The 19273-nt window shown below is 54.9% G+C and overlaps 1 protein-coding gene across 3 annotated transcripts in view; it reads left to right on the top strand.

The window, feature by feature from the left end:
* The first annotated feature begins 985 nt into the window (after positions 1 to 985).
* Positions 986 to 19273, top strand: part of FBLN1 (fibulin 1) — a 96310-nt gene continuing 78022 nt past the window's right edge. Inside the window, exons 1-2 of one of the 3 annotated variants that reach the window (XM_055253880.2) lie at positions 986 to 1176; positions 17059 to 17164. In XM_055253880.2, coding sequence (XP_055109855.1) covers positions 1098 to 1176; positions 17059 to 17164 — 185 coding nt within the window. In that variant the 5' untranslated portion in view covers positions 986 to 1097. The remainder of the gene's footprint in view (positions 1177 to 17058; positions 17165 to 19273) is intronic. The other 2 variants (XM_055253882.2, XM_055253879.2) reach the window with 2 other exon arrangements.

The raw sequence follows: 19273 nt of genomic DNA, 5'->3' as shown, positions 1-19273 counted from the left end.
GTTCAGTTTGTCGTGCTCCTAAGCCCCAATACTCCACGATATTCATCTGCCTTGATGACGTTGGGCTTCCCAGTTGGAAGAATTATGAATGTGCGGCTATGGGCGTTCTCCTACATGTCTTTCTGTCTTTTGGAGCACATGTTGTATGCGTTTCTGCTGAGTGTAAGGCTGGGAGGGGCGTTGGTGGCTCAAGGGGTCCATCGTGAACTCACAGGAACACCGCTTTGAGCTGCTCAGTGGCGTTCCTATGCGTCTCATCCAGTTCCTCCGCATCTTCACCTGCACCATTTTATTTTTCTTCTTTGGAAAATAAATCTACTGTGGTTCCAAAGACTAATTCATCCTCAGTAACCCCGGTAGCCATGAATTCCTATACAAGAAGAGGCTCCCGCAGGCCCAGCGCCAAAGCTGCCTCCCCTGCAGCCTCGGTGACTTCCCGGGTCTCTCCCTCGGGCCCTGGTGTCCCGGGGGAGCCCAGCACACGTTGGGATTTTGGTTGGTTGTTGGCCTGGCCCGACTGTCCCTGTCTCTGAGAGCAGAGTCGGGTCCCATCCCGGGACACGCCTGGGGTCAGCCACCGACCTGCAGCCTCCGGGCCGAAGGTGCGGGGTTGGCGGTAAGGCCTGCCCCCGTCCCCCCAGCAGCCGGGCCTCCGACTCCAGGCCCGGGTCCCCGCTCCTCCGCGCGGAGTCGGGCGGGGATAACCTTAGATCCTGAGCCCGCCCCTCGAGAGGGGGTGGGGGGAGGAGGGGATCTGGTTTCACTAAGAGTTGGGGGATAGGACTGGGGGCATCCGGCCCGAAGGCGCCCCCTCTGTGCCCCCTCCGGGGAAGTCTGGGGTCCAGGCCCTCGCCCCCATCCGTGGGCGCGCGTCCCTCGCAGCCGGGGTGCGGGGAGGGAGGGTCCCGGAGGGCCGCGGCAGGGGGCGCCGGGGAGGGAGGACCAAGCGACCCGCGGCCCCGCCTCCGCCGCGCCCTCCTCCCGGGCGGGATAATTGAACGGCGCGGCCCTGGCCCAGCGTTGGCTGCCGAGGCTCGGCCGGAGCGTGGAGCCCGCGCCTTTGTCCGCCGCCGCCCGCCGCCCGTCGCCCGCCGCCCATGGAGCGCGCCGCGCCGTCGCGCCGGGTCCCGCTTCCGCTGCTGCTGCTCGGCAGCCTTGCGCTGCTGGCGGTCGGAGGTAGGGGCGTCCCGGGTCCGCCGCCCCCGCTTAGGGTCCCGACCCCCTCGGCCTCGCGCTCCCTGCGAGTTTCGGAACCATGGGGACTCGGAGTCCGTGCGCTGCCCTGCGCGGCGCCCCCGGACTGTCACCGCCGAGGCCCCGGCGACGCCCCCCCTCCCCCACGGCCAGCTCTGGTCCTCATCTCCTCCGCGGCCTGGGGACTTGTTTCAAAACCGGATTCCCCCACCGCTCAAACACACCCTCCTACCCCAGTCCTAGCAAATCCAGCCGGCTCCGGGGGCCCTACCCCGGGCCCTGGGGGTTCAGGGGCGCTGGCTGGGCTGGGGGACGCTGGCTGGGGGTTACCGAGCCCAGGGCGCCTTGCACTTGGCGCTGGAAGCGCCCTCGGCTCTTTCCTCACCGCTTCCCGCCTCCACCCCCAGGTAGGGGCTGTTGTACCCAGCTTGCGGATGTGAAAATTGAGCCTGGAGGGTGGGAAGCAGTCATTTCCCCAGGAGACACTAGCGGTGCTGGGATAGGGGCTGGAGAGGGAGAAATGAGAAAGCCAGGGAGCAGCCTGGAGGTTTCTGGGGCCGTAGCTGGGAGGATGGAGGGGATTCGGACCTGGCCACCTCCTCCCTGCCTCCCTCCTGGGACAGAGGGCCCAAGGCAGTGGTTCTGCCGGGCTCGGTGCTCAGCGGGGACTGGGGACTGGTCACTTCCACCAGTGGCAAGGGGGATGGAGTTTTCCAATAGCAGATCTGGTCGATGGCCCAGACCTTAGGCCCCAACTCTGGGACTGACAGCTCCGGTACAGTGCCCACCCAGCCTGCGCTTTTCTCCCCCCTAACCCTCAAGGCCTGGTCCCTGGGGGGACCACCACGAGGTCCTCTGATCAGAGCAGCTGCTGGGCGGCAGAGCTATGACCTGTGACCTCTCTGCTGACCCATGGCTTCTCAGAGCTACTAGCCAGGCCCGGCACTCCTGGCGTCTTTGTTTCTCCAGTGGCCCAGGTCCAGGGGAGTGCCCTAAGACCACCCTCGGAATCGAGTCTTCCTTGGTTTAGTTGAGTTCCTTTTAACCTCTGGTGACTGCCTTTGTTAGTCAAAAGGTCACTTGTCCCAACTAATGCTCACTGGGGGATTCCAGGAAGGGGGTTCTAGGGGGCTGGAGGGGGAGGGGAGGCCGGGAGCTGAGCTCTACAGAGCGTTCTTGACTGGCTCCCTGCAGCAGAGCCCTGTGGAGCTCTGATTGTTCAGGCGGTGCTGGGCACGGCCTGGGCACCTCCTGGGGTTGGAGACGGTGTGGGGAGGCGCAGAGCTCAGTGTTGGCACCAGGAGCCTTCGCAGCCCCTGGGGGCTCCCTGGAGGCTCTTTAGAAGAAGAGATGGAGCTTGATGTAAGGGGAGCGCGGGAAGAGGGCATTCCAGCAAGCAGCAGGCGGCCGGGTGGCTGCCAGCTGGAGGGAAAACCCAGAGAGGCCCTGGGTGGTGGGTGGGTGAGACATCCGAGACTCCTGTTAGAAAAGGAAGGAGGCTCAGAGACCCCAACTGTATAGATGAGGAAGCTGAGGGCCTGAGAGAAGGCGTGGTAAAACTCTCCCCGGCCCGGGAATCTCTGCATTCCCTCTCACTGTTCTTTTCTGTCTACGGTTTGCGAACAATTTCTCCCTGTGCGCGTGTGACTGAATGAACACCCCAGGACTTGCGGGCCCGGAGTGGCTCACTGCGCCGTTGACCCTTCTCCACAGAGAAGTTTGTAAGTGGAAGGGTTTAAAAAAGCCTCCTAATTGCACACTTCGATAAAAGCAGCTGGATGTCCTGTGGGCCTTTTGTTTGTTTTCGGGAGAAGTCTGTTTGAGTTTCAACAGGTTTAATTTGGTACGGTTTGGGAAGGGGCTTTTGAAGACTGCCTGGCCCCTATCTGCAGCTGTGAGGCCCCGAAGCCCTGTATGTAAGGCCACAAGTGGCACCGCCCCTGCTCCGGGAGAGCTGTGGGGCCGCAGATGGTGAGCCTGTTAGCTGATCTGCAGAAACTTCTTCGGCGGCGACGGCCACTTAAATGGAGAAGGGCACAGATCTTTCTTGCCAAAGGGCCGAGAGGAGCCGCCTGACTGTCCTGTGTCTGTCCGTCCCGTTGGGCTTTACTGAGAGCTGGGTGGGAGGGAGTGGAGAGGAGGAGGTCTTAGGAAAAGACGATTGTGTTTTCTCCAAGGCTTTCTTGGCCTCTGGCTGCAGCCGGGCAGCGTTTCCGACGGATTAAAAGAGAGTTGGGAGGGAGAACAAAGGCCAGGGAGGACTTGGCTTGAAAACATGTGGTCTGTGCCGCCACTCCTGGAAGTTTCCCAGTCAGGAGGTGGGGGCCGGGGCCCTGAATGCATGAAGATGAGACTCTGTACCATGGGGGTCAGCGCTGGGGCCTCTCCTGTAGCACCCACAGCTCTGGCTTACGCCCCGCTCCTGGGCCCCCCAACTCAGGGCTGCATTTGCCACCCCTGTTAGCTGTGTGGGGCAGGAGTGGAGGCACGCAGCTGACTCATCTTTAGGCCCTGGAGGGCTCCACGGGCCTTGTGAGACCAGAAATCAGTTTCCATCAGAAAAAGCCATGAGATGGTTTGTTGGTTTTCTCATTTATAAAATGAAGGGAACAAAAACCTACTTAGGTTGTCTTGAGGATTAAGAGAGAGAACATAGGATAGTGTCTACCATGGCAGCTGTATTATTATTATTATTATTTTATTTTATTTTTGAGACGGAGTTTCGCTCTTGTCGCCCAGGCTGGAGTGCAATGGCATGATCTCGACTCACTGCAACCTCCGCCTCCCGAGTTCAAGCGATTCTCCTGCCTCAGCCTCCCCAGCAGCTGGGATTATAGGCGCCCACCACGCCCAGCTAATTTTTGTATTTTAGTAGAGATGGGGTTTCACCATCTTGGCCAGGCTGGTCTCGAACTCCTGACCTCAGGTGATCCACCTACTTCGGCCTCCCAAAGTGCTGGGATTACAGGTGTGAGCCACCGCGCCGGCCGGCAGCTCTATTATTAGTATTAGCTATTATTCCTGTTGTCCCCTTCCCTAGGAAGTGTTGGCACCAGGAGCCTTCTCAGCCCTTGGGGGCTCCCTGGAGGCTCCTTGGAGGAGATGGGGCTTGATGTGAGGGGAGCGCGGGAAGAGCGCGATTCTGCCAACACCCCAGAATCATTTTCCCCAAGATGCCTCTGAACGTTCTACTACTACTGAATTTCCCAGCCAGGCTCTGAGAGGAAGCCCCATGGGGCTATAGGACTGGTAGTCGTCAGTGCCAAACCCGTGTCAGGAAAGGTGGTATTCTTAGCTGTTCAGTCAGTCTTTCACTAAGGGACAGCTCAGTGCCAGACACTGCTCTATGTCTTGTGGACGTGGCAGGAAAGGAGAGAGACCTGGTTTTTCTCCCCCATGCAGCTAGGAGATCCAGAAAAATGAACTGAGCCCTACTGGCAGAGTCAGGGAAGACTTCCCGGAGGAAGCGGCATGCAAACTGGGAACCTGAGGAGGAAAAGGCAGTGGCTAAGTCTGTGGGTAGGGCTGGGAGGATGGGGGAAAGGGTGTTCCTGGCAGGGGAAATGGCAGGGCCAAATACCTGGAAGGAAGAGAAAACACGAGACTTCCAGGGAACCCCCTCCTTCTACCCCCTTCCAGTTCCACCAGTTCCTTCCATCTCCTTCCAGTTCCACCGCCTCCTCACCACTGGGGAAGACTGTGCTGTCTAGAGATTTCTCCAGCAGCTTCCCCGACCTGGTGAGACTTTAAGGCCCGGCGCTGAGCACTGGGCACCTGGGCAGGGCCGCCTTCCAGGTGAAGTTTATTAGAACAGTTCTAAGCGGGCATATAGTTATTTTGCCAGCATATTTTATACAATAAGATTTTCCTTTTGCAGAATAGCAAATCATAACAATTTGATGAACGAATCCTTTTGTAGGCCCCATATGGTTCCAGTTTCCTTGTAATGATCTCACATGTGGCCCCATAACTAAACAGGGTGGGAGGGGGGAACCACTGTGTCAACTTCCCTGGGATCGGAGACCCCCTCAGGCTGGAGGGGAGCTCAGGGCTGGCTAAGTCATCTGCTACAGGTCACCCAGCGAGGAGCGGGGCTGGGGCTGGGCATAGAGCTGGGCTGGGCCCCACCTCCTTTAACCCCACAGTGGTCCTAACTAGAGGCTGGGGTGGGAGGTAGCGGGGCGCCTGTCGCCCTAGCTGCCTACAGGTTATTCGCGGGTTACTACACTGTGCGGAGCCAACATTAGAAGGGGGTTAGGAAGCTGTATGTTGGTCCCAATTCTGAAAGTGCCCGGAGAGATCTTGATGACACCCACAAACTCTCTGCCTCTGTTTACTTCACTATAAGGTGTGAGTGCCCTCTGGGTAATTATTATAGGTGAAATGCTTTACATTTAGTAACGAATGTCGTCTTCTCAGCAGCCCTACGAAATAGGTGATCCAGTGTTGTTTTGAACCTATTTTTATTTTTTTATTATTATTTTTGAGACGGGGTCTCACTGTGCTGGCCAGGCTGGAGGGCACTGGTGCGATCTCGGCTCACTGCAACTTCCACCTCCTGGATTCAAACCATTCTCCTGCCTCAGTCTCCTGAGTAGCTGGGACTACAGGCATGCGCCACCACACCCGGCTAATTCTTGTATTTTTAGTAGAGACAGGGTTTCACCATGTTGGCCAGACTGGTCTCGAACTCCTGACCTCAAGTGATCCACCCGTCTTGGCCTCCCAAAGTGTTGGGATTACAGGCGTCAGCCACCGCGCCTGGCCCTGTTTTTCCATTTGGATCCTGTTACCCACTGGAGTGAAAAGGTCCTGTGAGTTTTGCTACCTAGGTATGAAACCTGGCTTCTTTTTTGGCCTACAACTCCTCTGTGGACCGGCACGGTGCCATTTCTGAGAGTCACTGATGCGTGTGGTGGGTTGAGGATGGAAACCCAACACCTGTGCACCCAGCGTGGTCTCCCCACAGCATGGGGACTCGAGCACTTTCCTGCCCCACCCCTGCCCCAGTTCACCTGTGTTACCTAGGTATACCCTCACCCTAGCCCTGCAAAGGACATGCTGTCATTGTCCCCCTCATCAATGAGGGGACACGGAGGCCCAGAGAGTCCAGGTAGTAAGCCCGTGGGTGCACAGCTGCTAAGTGGCAGCAGCAGGACTCGAGGTTGGGCAGCTTGGCCCTGACGTCATACCCCTCACCAGCACACTGGACAGCCTCATGTATCTTTTTTTTTTTTCTGAGATGGAGTCTCGCACTGTCACGGGCGCGATCTTGGCTCACTACAACCTCTGCCTCCCAGATTCAAGCAATCCTCCTGCCTCAGCCTCCCGAGTAGCTGGGATTACAGGCGCCCGCCACCACGCCCAGCTAATTTTTTGTATTTTTAGTAGAGACAGGGTTTCACTATGCTGGCCAGGGTGGTCTCTAACTCCTGACCTCTTGATCTGCTCACCTTGGCCTCCCAAAGTGCTGGCATTACAGGCGTGAGCCACCGCGCCCAGCCAGCCTCACGTACCTTTAGAAGACTTGAATCTTTAAGTGTAGTTCAGTGGGGGAAGCCTGTTACCTTTGGAGTGTGATGGCGGGGTGTGTATGAGCTTTGGAGTCAGAGCTGGATCTGAAGCCTGCCTCTGCAGAGGCTGCATGGCCTCGGGCAACTTGGTGATTCTCTCTTTGCCCCCGTTTCATAGAAGAGCTAGGATCACGTGAGATCATTTGTGCGTTCATTCATTCACGGACATTTATTGAATGACTGCTCAGGGCAGGCATGGGGGCAGGAGGCAGAATGAGACAGTGTCTGGCTCAGTCTCGTGGCACTAAGTACAGAGTTAATTATTTGTGCTAAGTGCTGGGAAGCTCAGGGTACAAAGAGACCATGCAAGAAAGAAAACATATTTGTCCCATGTGCATGCGTGTGTATGTGCATATGTGTGTGCATTGGTGGTAGTTAGGGAGGACTTCCTGGAGGAAGGGACCTTTGAGCTGGTGTGGCATGAACAAGCTGGCCTAAGGAGAGCAAGCGTCCTGGGACCCTCCAGCCTGTGAAGCTCCAGGTTCCAAATGCCAGGTGCAGAGGATGCATGACAGGTGGCCAGAGGAGTGAGAGGAACACGGGGAGATGCGTCCTGGAAGCCCAGGAGGCCCTTGGAGCAGGGAGGATGTTGCAGAAGGATGAGGATGCCCCTGTGTGCACTGGGCTGATGTAGGAAGTTGCTGCCTGGGCCAGAGCTGCCTGGAGGGAGCTGTGGGGAGAATGCTTCTCACCTTCCCAGAGAGGTGCCTTCTGTTCCTCCTCTCTTGCTGCCTCCTCCCGGCTGGTTCACCATCCAAGACCCCTGTCATCTCTGTGACAGATGCAGGGAACAGGCTCAGCAGTGGACGCAGGCGGGTCTTGTGTTGGGGATGGGGCCAGGAGCCCTAAGAGCAGGCTCAAGTTTGCCCTGCTTCCTCCTGTCCTCATCCTGGACCTGTAAGGGATGTAGGGACATAGGCCAATCTGGCTAGACCGCTGCTGGCTTCCCAGACAACATAGTGAAACTCCGTCTCTACTAAAAATACAAAAAATTAGCTGGGCGTGGTGGTGGGTGCCTGTAATCCCAGCTACTCGGGAGGGGCAGGGCACAGGTGGGGCTTGGGTGCAGTCGCCCAGTCCTGTTTGGTTGGAACTTTCCATCAGGGTCTCTGTGGTTGACATCTCGTTGCATTTCAGGCTTTTCGGTTCCTTGGTTCTGGACACCACGGAGGCCACTCCAACTCTTTGCTGTAGCTTTAGACAATGCTGTGGGGCAGGTGGGGCGGGGGTATGATCCTTTTGGGTGGTGAGTCCAGGAGGCACACGGGACAAAGTCTCAAGCTCCCATTCACTTTTCAGAACTCCTGACGCCCTCAGCGGCCTCTGAGTTTTTGAGCTTGAGCAAAGGAAATCAAGGAAATTGAGGCTGGCTTCTGATCACATGCCTTTACTTCGTCCCCAGCTATTCACGGAGCTTTGCCAACTTAAAATATCCTTGTTTGCCCGATGAGGATATTAAAATAAAAAACAGACACTCAATCAACCACCATCTCATATCGTCACCACTTCACAGAGGTAGGGGACATTTTAATGCCCCAGATTTTGGAAGGACACGGCCTCACAATAAAAGACAGCATTGTAGATGGAATCGGGCTGCCTTTGTAGAGGTCCCTGGGTCCTGCTTTGCTTTCACCCTATTTTGTTGCAACCCAGTGGAAATTTTGCCAAAGCAATGCCCGTACACAGGGTGGGATTTGGGAAGCCTGCTCTTAACTGCAGGCCAAATCCTCCATTCAGTTTATAAATGAAAAAACTGAGGCCCAGACTTGCTCCAGGTGGGAAAACTCTCAACCATGAGATCAGAAGCAGACTCCAGGCCTCCGGGTTCCCAGCCCCCAGTCTCCCCTCTGTGACAGTCTGCTTGATCAGCAACCTGGGAATTAAGATCCTCGTGGTTCACAGGCTGCCGGGAATGGGATCAGGCATTGCCCAAAGCTTCTGTGATGTTTACAGTTAGCAGGCTGACATTCTGGAAGCTTCCACCCAAGGAGTGGTATAGAATCTCTGCCCATCTGTAGTCTTAGAAAGAGCACGTGGCCATATCCTTCCCAGGTGTCCAGGGCATGGTCCCCGTAGGCCATGTGACCTGTGTTTCTCTGCATGCCTTGGAACATGGGGCATGCTGCTGATCTACACCATAATCCTTATGGAGGTTTAACTCACCTGGAAAAAATTTAGTTTTAGCAGCTGTCCCAGGCAACAAACGGTATCTGAGGCCTGTGAACTGAGCCAGCTCTATCCATCTGCACAGTTATTCTGGCAGGCATGTCTCTCTCCTGAAGAGAGGTGGTGGACGTGGTGGCGTGTTGGCCATCGGGCACCGTGTCAGCCTGGAGGAGTGTGTGGTTCCTTTGAAAAAGAATGTTCTCCCAATCCTGGTGTGATAACTTTTCCTTTTGTGTAATTTTGAAGCTTCTGTTTTTTCCTGTGGTCAGTGTGCTGATGTAAGCACTTTTCCTGGATTATCTCATCAATCTTCCCCCATGATTTTTTTTTTTTTGAGACGGAGTTTCGCTCTTGTTGCCCAGGCTAGAGTGCAATGGCACGATGTCAGCTCACTGCAACCTCTGCCTCCCGGGTTCAAGTGATTCTCCTGCCTCAACCTCCCGAGTTGCTGGGATTACAGGCATATATCACACACCTGGCTAATTTTGTATTTTTAGTAGAGACAGGGTTTCTCCATGTTGGTCAGGCTGGTCTCAAACTCCCAACTTCAGGTGATCCACACACCTCGGCTTCTCAAAGTGCTGGGATTACAGGCATGAGCCACCATGCCTGGCTTTTTTTTTTTTTTTTGAGACAGTCTCACTCTGTCACCGAGGATGGAGTGCAGTGGCGCGATCTTGGCTCACTGCAACCTCTGCCTCCCGGGTTCAAGTGATTCTCTCACCTCAGCCTCCTGAGTAGCTGGGATTTCAGGCGCCCGCCACCATGCCCAGCTAATTTTTGTATTTTTAGTGGGGACTGGGTTTCACCATGTGGCCGGGCTGGTCTCGAACTCCTGGCCTGAAGTGATGTCTGCCCACTTCAGCCTCCCAAAGTGCTGGGATTACACACGTGAGCCACAGCCTCTTCCCCCATTTTTACAGATGAAGGACGTGAGGCTCCCTGAGTCTTAGTAAGGGAGGGAGCCGGATTCAAGGCTGAGCAGTTTTAACTCGCAGTGTTGCCTTCCCTGGGAACATTCGAGTTGAAGGTTAACAAGATTTTGCGAGAGTTTGCTATTGGCTTTTATCTAATATTATGCTTTGGATCTAACTCACATGGTCAGATGCAGGGGTCACATTGAGACTGGTTGATTGAAACTCCTCCGAAACAACAGGAAATGGTCTGGGAGAGAAGATTCCAGGTCCCCTGAGGCCCTGCTTCTCTCTTGATCCCCCACAGCCCAGTGACGGGGTGTCGAGTTACCAGCGAGTGCCTGTTCTGCTTGGGTGGGTGTCCAGTGTGGGACTGGTCAGAGGTAATTTTTGGATCTCAGAGCCGCTCACAACTGTTGGTGGTCTGGGATGGAAGAAGCAGGCGTGGCTTCGGTTGGCCCGCGTTACCCTCCTGACTCACAGTGTTCCAGGGCTGCTCAGCTGCCCTAGGGCTTGTGTACAAATGGCCTTGATTTGACACCCTTCTGAAGGTGGGGGGTCTGACTGATCAGGCAGTTGGTTGGATGCTGTCGACCCCCGCAGAACTCTTGGTACCCGTGAGGCGTGGAGTTGGCATGGGGGATCTATTAGCCCCCGTCCCCTTTTTGCCCCCACCCCAGCCTGGCCAAGGGTCCTGGGAAGGCACTGAGAAGTCACCACATGGGGTGGGACTTGATGAGCAGGTGGGTAGGACAGTGAGGTGGGAGGTGCCTCTGTGGGCCTCAGATGGTCCCCAGCCTGTGTGATGGGCAGTGAAGCTCAGGACACCCGGCGTTTGGATATCCACAGGTGACCCGATCCCCAGGCAAATGAGCAACTGGAAGTGCCTGCAGGGATGCGGGAGGCACAGCCAGGGTGGGGCTGGACCCCAGGCCCTTCCCCACCCCCATCGCCCCACCTCACAGGACACACGGGGGAGCTGTGATCCTCAGGGTGTTCTTTTGTTTTTAGTTTTTTGTTTGTTTTGAGACGGGGTCTCCCCCTGTCCCCCAGGCTGGAGTGCAGTGGTGCAGTAATGGCCCACTGCAACCTTGAACTCCTGGGCTCAAGCGATCCTCCCACCTCTGCCTTCCAAAGTGCTGGGATCATAGGCTTGAGCCACCATGCCTGGCCTTTTTGTTGTTGTTGTTCTTTTAAAGTTGTTAAGTCATCTTTATTTTGGTTGCAAAGTTGCAATCTATTTTTTACTGAACATTTTAAGTCTCATTTGAAGTTTCATAGCTTGCCATGTAAACCATCGCATACACTGTCGAACTGCTGTACAGAACATTCTGAAATACAATCTACTAAATTAATTCGCTTGACACTGTTCAGATTACTGCATGAAAACAACATTGATTGAAGAAGGCAAGTAAGTCAACGGGCAAAACATTGATTGCTTTCCTAATGCAGGATGTTATGACCAACAAACACTAAATTATTTTGCTTAAAAAATATACTTTTTATTGTGGTAAAATATGCATCACATAGGATTTGCCATTTTAACCATTTCCTTTTTTTTTTTTTTTTGAGATGTAGTCTCACTCTGTCGCCCAGGCTAGAATGCAGTGGCACAATCCCTGCTCACTGCAACCTTTACCTCTCAGGTTCTAGTGATTCTCCTGCCTCTCAGCCTCCTGAGTAGCTGGGATTGCAAGCTCACCCCACCAAACCCGGCTAATTGTAGCTGGGATTACAGGCGTGAGCCACTGCACCCGGCCCATTTTAACCATTTCTAAGTGTACGGTCCAATGGTATTAAATACAGTCACATTATTGTACAATCATCACCACCCTCCATCTCCAGAACTTTTCATATTCCCAAACTGTTAAATACTAACTCCCCGTCCCCTCTCCCCCAGCCTGTGGCACCCATCCTTTTACTTCCTGTCTCTGACAAATTCCCTACAAATGTAACTCCTCTAGGGACCTCACAGGTCCTCTCGTCCTGGGCCACCGTACCTGCCTTACTGGCCTTTCTTGATTTTCGTAACCAGAATAAAGCTTGTTTATTTTATTTTATTTTGAGATGGAGTCTTGCTCTGTCGCCCAGGCTGGAGTGCAGTGGCATGATCTTGGCTCACTGCAACCTCTGCCTCCCAGGTTCAAGTGATTCTTCTGCCTCAGCCTCCTAAGTAGCTGGGATTACAGGCATGCGCCACCACGCCTGGCTAATTTTTGTATTTTTAGTAGAGTCGGGGTTTCACCATGTTGGTTAGGCTGGTCTCGAACTCCTGACCTCATGATCCACCCGCCTCGACCTGCTGGGATTACAGGCGTGAGCCACCGCACCTGGCCAAGCTTGTTTATTTTATTTTATTTTTTTTTGAGACGGAGTCTTGCTCTTTCGCCCAGGCTGGAGTGCAGTGGCGCAATCTCGGCTCACTGCAAGCTCCGCGTCCCGGGTTCACGCCATTCTCCTGCCTCAGCCTCTCCGAGTAGCTGGGACTACAGGCGCCCGCCACCACGCCCGGCTAATTTTTTGTATTTTTTAGTAGAGACGGGGTTTCACCGTGGTCTCGATCTCCTGACCTCGTGATCCGCCCGCCTCGGCCTCCCAAAGTGCTGAGATTACAAGCGTGAGCCACCGCGCCCGGCCCAAGCTTGTTTATTTAAAAGGGCTGACAGAGACAACTTTTTTTCTTGTCTAATTAGAATGTGTCTTGGAAAGGATATGTCTGAGGGGTGGGAGCGGAGTTGGTTTTGTGCTTCAGGGAGCCTGTTCCTGCCCTGTCCCAAGGAGAGCTTGAAAAGAGGTCGGTGCCCTTGTTTTGGAACCCAAGTTAATGACGCACCTTTTCTTGTGTGGGCTACACACATCTTTAACCTGCTGCAGATAGTACTTTTGTTGGCATCTGGAGCCATGATGCCAGGCCCCTCTTCTCCCTGAAGCTCAGTTTTCCTCTAATGGGTGGGAGGTGACCAGTGCTGAGTCCATCAGGGAAATCGAGGCACATCTCCAAGGCTAAGAAACTGGCAGTTCTGTAGCCTCAGCCACTCCCCCACCCCTAGCTCATCCCTGGCTCTTGCGGAAATTCTAACCAGCCCCGTATTTTGTGTGGGTGGGCTCCAGCCCCTCGGGATTTCCTGGGGGTCACTGCCTCCACCTCCTGGGATGATGGAGGAGGAGGAGGCTTGTTTGTGGGGGCAGAGGATCTTGCCCTAGCAGCCTTTGCATGTCAAGAGTGGTCTTGCAGATCGGGCCCCTTGCCCTGGCTCTGTTTAACTGGTGCTTACTGAGCCATGACGTTTGTGCTAGGCGTGGGCAGGTGCGACATGGACAGTGAGAGGAGGAAGACACCATCCCTGGCCCCGAAGGAGGTTTTAATTCAGGAGGAGCAAGAAAGAACAGTGTTGGAGGCTGCCAGGACTGAGCCTGATGCCAGAACCCGGGGCCCAGGAGCCGTGGGTGGGAATAGTGGGCAGGAGGGCGTGGGGGCCTCCAGTGTCCACTGAGCCCTGTGAGGAGCTGGTCGCACGCTAGTTTGCTGTGGGAGCAGCACAGCCTGGGTGGGAACAGGGACACCTTAACGTGTATGTTCATGTCACTGGTGACTTGACGCTTTTCACCTTCCTCTGTTCTTAATTCCATTTGGAGCCCAGGCAGGATGATAGCAGAATGAATGGAAGGGGTTGAGGGGTGAGAGCCGGTGTTTGAGAGGGACCTTGTCTGTAGGCCCTTGTGGGTCAGGGCCTGGCAATTGATTGGTGAGTGTTACAGTGAGGATGGTCGTCCCACTTCTTGGGTCTCCTCCCCATGCCTCTGCCTCGTCGCCATCCAGCCTAGCCGTGGTCCCTGCTCGGCTCTTCGTGGACTCCCTGATGGGGCTGTGCAGGAGCTCTCCCTTGGCTAATGATGGGGTGAGCTCAGCTCCCCTCGGGCATAGCCCCCAGACAGCCCTGCTTTGCAGAGTTCAGCTCTGGGGCTGCTCAGAACATGGGAGCTGCCTTCTGAGTTTCTGGAAGACCAAAGCACTTCACATTTGTCCTGCTGAGAGTGAGGTTCACAGTACCCAGACTCCCCAGCAGGAAGCATTTCCAAACCGTTTCTGCAGCTCTGGGTGCAAAATTCCCAGGGCCATGGGAGCCTGCCTTTCCCTGTGTTCTCCTTTCTCAGAGTCCGAAGGAGGCTCTGGGGCCACAGCTCACCTGCGGGGGATTCTGCACACCAGCACCCGGCTGTCTCCCCCATTTCGTATGAGCCGCGATAAGTCAATCCCCTTTGATGGTTTAATCCTCCTGCCACTGTTTACAGAGAACTTTCTGTGTGCTTGGAACTTTATAAAGTGCATCCCTCTTCTCAGCAACCCTGGGAAGATAGTGCAAGCCCCGTTTTCCCACTGGGGAAGCTGTGGTTCAGAGAGGCGACGCTGCCTGCCCAGGGTCAGAGAGCAAGAAAGTGCTGGAGCTGGGACTGGAACCAAAGGCTGTTTGGCTCCAAAGCTTACACTGTTTCTACTCAACTCTGTAGCTGCCACATACTGGCATGGATTCCGGGGGCATACAAGGACAGGAGACAGAGCCTGCCCTCAAGACATTTGTGGCTATGAGGGTAAGGCAGGCAGGCAGGGCTCTGGAGGATGGGGAGACATGCGCCAGGCACGGGGTGATATGGGAGCAGAGGGGCACCCGAGCCATGCAGGGTGGACAGGCAGGCGGCCAGGAGAGGGTGACAGGGCACGGAAGGTGGGCTAGGATAGGAGACGGGCTGCGGAAGACACGAGGGTGAAACTGCAGGTAGGGGCTGAGTGGGCCTGGCCAGAGAAGGGGTGAAGGGGGTCTGGGGACAGATGGGAACCGGGCTTGGCTGCACAGGGGAGAGCAGCCTTGCTGTCAGGCCACATGGCTGGATCACATTGTGTTCACCCAGGAGTGCACCACAGCCTGTCTCGTCTGTAACAGATAAGGTCCTTGGCTTAGTGAGTGCTTTTGCTTTTCTTAATGAATTAGAGCAAGAATGAATGAATGAATGAATGAATGAATGGAATGAATGGGAACATTCAAGGTTATCCCCATGATAATGTGGCTGTCACTCCTGATGACTTTTCCTTTGGTGCTGGGAGGCCTGCAACTCCAGACAATTTGACGTTAGCTCTGGCTCTGGTGAATCTCACATTCACCGAACAGCATCGTTAGAGAGGGGACACCTGAGGTGGGAGAGGGGCTGAGTGGTCAGCCTGCTGGAAACTGTTGGGCTTTGCTGTGGGATGAACCTTCACCCTTACCCACGGCACTGCAGGACTCCTCCTGCCAGCCTGGGGGAGCTGGGTGAGAGTCAGAAGGGTGGGTCTACCTTGCACTGCAGAAAGCAGCTCTGAGTTTCCTGGAAGCCCTGGGGAAAAGGGAAAGCCCAGAATGTGTCACTGGGGGACATGGTTCTAGGTGAGACCCCCTCCTCCTGGCTTTGTGGAATGGCCTGGCTGAGCCCTAGCTCATTTGTGCACTGACCTTATCCATTCTGGAATGTTTCTGGAAGTTTCTCCTCCTCCCCTGCAGAGAACGGGATGGAGCATCTGAAGGCCGCATAGTCTAGAAGTGCTTACGGTGGCTGATGACCGATAGGGGGGTTTAGCAAGGCACTGCCTCACCCAGCAGACAGCAGCCTCCTTCTGGGCCACCCCGAGGGCCCAGCCTGGAATAAGAATGCATTCAGGCAGAGCATCCACAGTTGTGTGTGTGGAAACGCTGCCAAGCCCAGTGGGATTTACCCTCTAGGGGCTGGAAAGCCATTAGGAAGGAAAAGTGATGCTTCTTAAAGCCCAGTTTTGTAGCATCCTGCCAAGAGGTGACCTTCTGCCCAGCAGCTGGGGCTGTCCTGCTAATGCTTTCTGGCATTTGAGTCCTTTAGAATGAGGGCCAAGTATGTGGGCACCTGGCACCCGGCCGCTCCTCCCTCGGGGCACAATGGGGTCGTCTCCCTTCCATGAGCTGAAGGGCTGGGAGGGTGCCCACTGGGGCTGTAGCCTGGGCTGCGGCATGGGGCACAAGGGCCTGTGTGCCCAGCTCATTTGGGCTGTGGCCTGGCTCTGAGGGCGTGGGCCGGCTGCTTGGAGCGTGACCCTTTCATCTGCCCTTTTTGCGAGTGGGAGATGAGATGGCCAGGCTGCTGTTACTCCTGAACCTGTGCTCTCTGCTCTGCCAGTCCTGTCTTCACCAGACTTCTCACAGGTCCCCGTTTCTGTAGAAGAGGTGGTCTTGTGGTAAGTCAAGGGCAGAAACCATCACCAGCCTCGGTTTCCTCATCTGTAGCTTGAGGCTCATGTCCCCCTTCCTACCCCTTTGCTCCCAAGATTAAAGGAGAAAACACGGATGTGGGTCACAGAAGCTGGTCTAGAAATGGTGGTTTTTAGGCTGGGTGTGGTGGCTCACTCCTGCAATCCCAGCACTTTGGGATGCCATGGCCAGCCGATCACACAAGGTCAGGAGTTCCAGACCAGCCTGGCCAACATGGTGAAACCCCATCTCTACTAAAAATACAAAAAATTAGCCAGGCGTGGTGGTGGGCACCTGTAATCCCAGCTACTCAGGAGGCTGAGGCAGGAGAATCACTTGAACCTGGGAGGTGGAGGTTGCAGTGAGCTGAGATCACGCCACTGTACTCCAGCCTGGGCGACAGAGATTCTGTCTCAGAAAAAAAAAAAAAGAAATATTTTTTTTTCCTTCTTACTTGACTCAGCTCGTTGCCTTTTGAACCCCCTCCCTCTTTGCAGTCTCTCCTCTGGAAAGAGTCATGTCGGCTGTTCCCTGACCTGCTGGGCTGGGCTGGCCGGCAGCGTGGCCGTGCCTCTGTCATCAGGGGCTGTCTTTCTTGCCCACTGGACTGTGAAGGCAGGGACCGTGTCTGGACAGGGACCGTACCAGCATCTCCAGCGTGTGGCTGGAGCAGGGATCCATGTGTGCTTGGATCTCAGGGGCTGAGCTGCAGCCCTGTCCTAGTTGGATTCAGATGGGGGAGGATTCAGGTCTTTCTTCTAGGAAGGAGTGGGGTGTGGACTCCCAGCTGGGGCCTGGTGGGGTTTTCAGTACTGGTTTGCAGAGTGACTAAGGGATGTGCCCTCAGCCTGATGCTGTAGTCAAGATAGAAGGACATGCATGTCCTGGTGGTACATCTGGGAGGGCCCTCCACCCGTTGAGTGGTGAGCCACCTCTCAGCTTGTTCTCTTCCCTGCACAGTGGACGCGGATGTCCTCCTGGAGGCCTGCTGTGCGGATGGACACCGGATGGCCACTCATCAGAAGGACTGCTCGCTGCCATATGCTACGGAATCCAAAGAATGCAGGTACGTTTGCCAGTGGCCACTGTTTCACTGGAACAATGTTCCTTTAGAGAAAAGTGGGAGAGGAAGGGACAGTGTGTGCCAGACCTCTTGGGAGAGGCTGGACACCCAGGCCCGGATCCATCCAGCCTGCGGGTGCTGCAGTGGGTGACTCCTGCCTCCTTCCTGGCACCTGCCTGACACCGGGCCTTGGCTCACCCTTCCTGTGCCACTCTGTGATTATTGGGGTATCTGTCTCTTTCACTTGGCTGGCAGCAAGAAGATCTGGGCTTGCAGCTGCTCTGCCACAGCTGGGCAGCTGTGGGCAAGTCAGTTTTCTCTTTTAAAAAAAAGGGGGGACAGTTGTGGGGGAGCAGAGGAGATGATGTGACTAAAGAGCCTTGCGAACAGAAACACGGACCACCTACAGACCCCAAAAATGCCGATGAGCCGGTGTAGAGTGAAGCGTTTGACCAGCCGGTTTTTCACCTTCTGCAGTAGCCAACATCTGGATCGACTGTTTTTATTCTTCTCTCCCCACATTGACTCCAGCTCTCTGAAAATTCTGAGACTGTGTAAGCTTAGAATAAATGATGAGAAGCCGGGCGCGGTGGCTCACGCCTGTAATCCCAGCACTTTGGGAGGCTGAGGTGGGTGGATCACCTGAGATCAGGAGTCCGAGACCAGCCTGGCCAACACGGTGAAACCCCGTCTCTACTAAAAATATAAAAATTAGCTGGTTGAGGTGGCGGGCGTCTGTGATCCCAGCTACTCGAGAGGCTGAGACAGGAGAATCGCTTGAACCCGGGAAGCGGAGATTGCAGTGAGCTGAGACCGTTCATTGTACTCCAGCCTAGGCGACAGAGTGAGACTCCGTGCCCCCACCGTCAAAAGAAAAAAATCAGAGATCACCTATGAAACCAGCACCACAAAGCCAGACCATGGCAACGTATTGGTTTTCTAGGACTGCCAGAGCAGAGTATAAGGGGCAGGGCGGCTCAACCCCCGGCTCCTCCTTCTGGAGGCCAGAAGTCTGAGACCGAGGTGTCGGCAGGGTGGGCTCCTTCTGAGGCCCCTCTCCTGGGCCTGTAGATGCCCTCTTCTCCCTGTGTCCTCACACGGCCTTCCCTCTGTGTGTGTCTGTGTCCTGCTCACCGCTTCCTTGAAGGACACCTGTCCTATTGGATTAGAGCCTGCCCTATCGACCTGATTTAACCGTATCACTTTTTAAAGTGATTTACAGTCGCTGTCTCCAAATAGAGTCACATTTTGAGATACTGGGGGTTAGGACTTCACCAGATGGATTTTGGGAAGACACAATTTAGCCCATAATAGGGAGCCACTACTATTAATACTTACTGAAATAAAAGAAAGTGAGGCATCAGCCCGTGTAACCCCTCACCGTGCAGGCAGAGGAACTGAGGCCGCAGATTCAGCAGCTCTCTGGGCCTTGCTTGTGAATGGGGATTTTAGTCACTATCAAATGTATTACTGACTTCTACTCACTAATGTCTTTGATAAATTTTGGAGTTACCTTTTTTCTTTATTTTTTGAAACAGAGTCTTGCTCTGTTGCCCAGGCTGGAGTGCAGTATGTTGACCTTGGCTCACTGCAACCTCCACCTCCTAGATTCAAGCGATTCTCCTGCCTCAGCCTCTCGAGTACAGGCACGCACTACCACACCAGGCTAATTTTTGTATTTTTAGTAGAGACAGAGTTTCACCGTGTTGGCCAGGCTGGTCTCAAACTCCTGACCTCAGGTGATCCTCCTGCCCCGGCTTCCTAAAGTGCTGGGATTATGGGCATGAGCCACTGTGCCCGGCCAATTTTGGGGTTATCCTAATCTCCATTGAGTCCCAGAGGACAAACACATTGCCCTCTTAGAAATTTCAGACATACATTAGATTTCCTGAAATGTAAGAAATACCATCAGAATGGCTGAGAGGGCATTCCTTCTCTCTTTAAGTGCGGGTGCAAGTCCAGACTCCTGGGTATCGTGAGTTTCCATATGACAGTGTCCCTGAAACATGTGGCTCAATGCCCAGGACACCACTCCAGGGTCACCAGATGCAAGTGACTGGCCCATTGTGTCACTTAGGCCCCAGGAGGCCCATTGACTCATCCCAGTGGACA

This window comes from Symphalangus syndactylus, chromosome 18 (genome assembly GCF_028878055.3).
Source record: "Symphalangus syndactylus isolate Jambi chromosome 18, NHGRI_mSymSyn1-v2.1_pri, whole genome shotgun sequence".
Taxonomy (NCBI): Eukaryota; Metazoa; Chordata; class Mammalia; order Primates; family Hylobatidae; genus Symphalangus; species Symphalangus syndactylus.
This window is presented reverse-complemented; position numbering and strand designations above follow the sequence as displayed.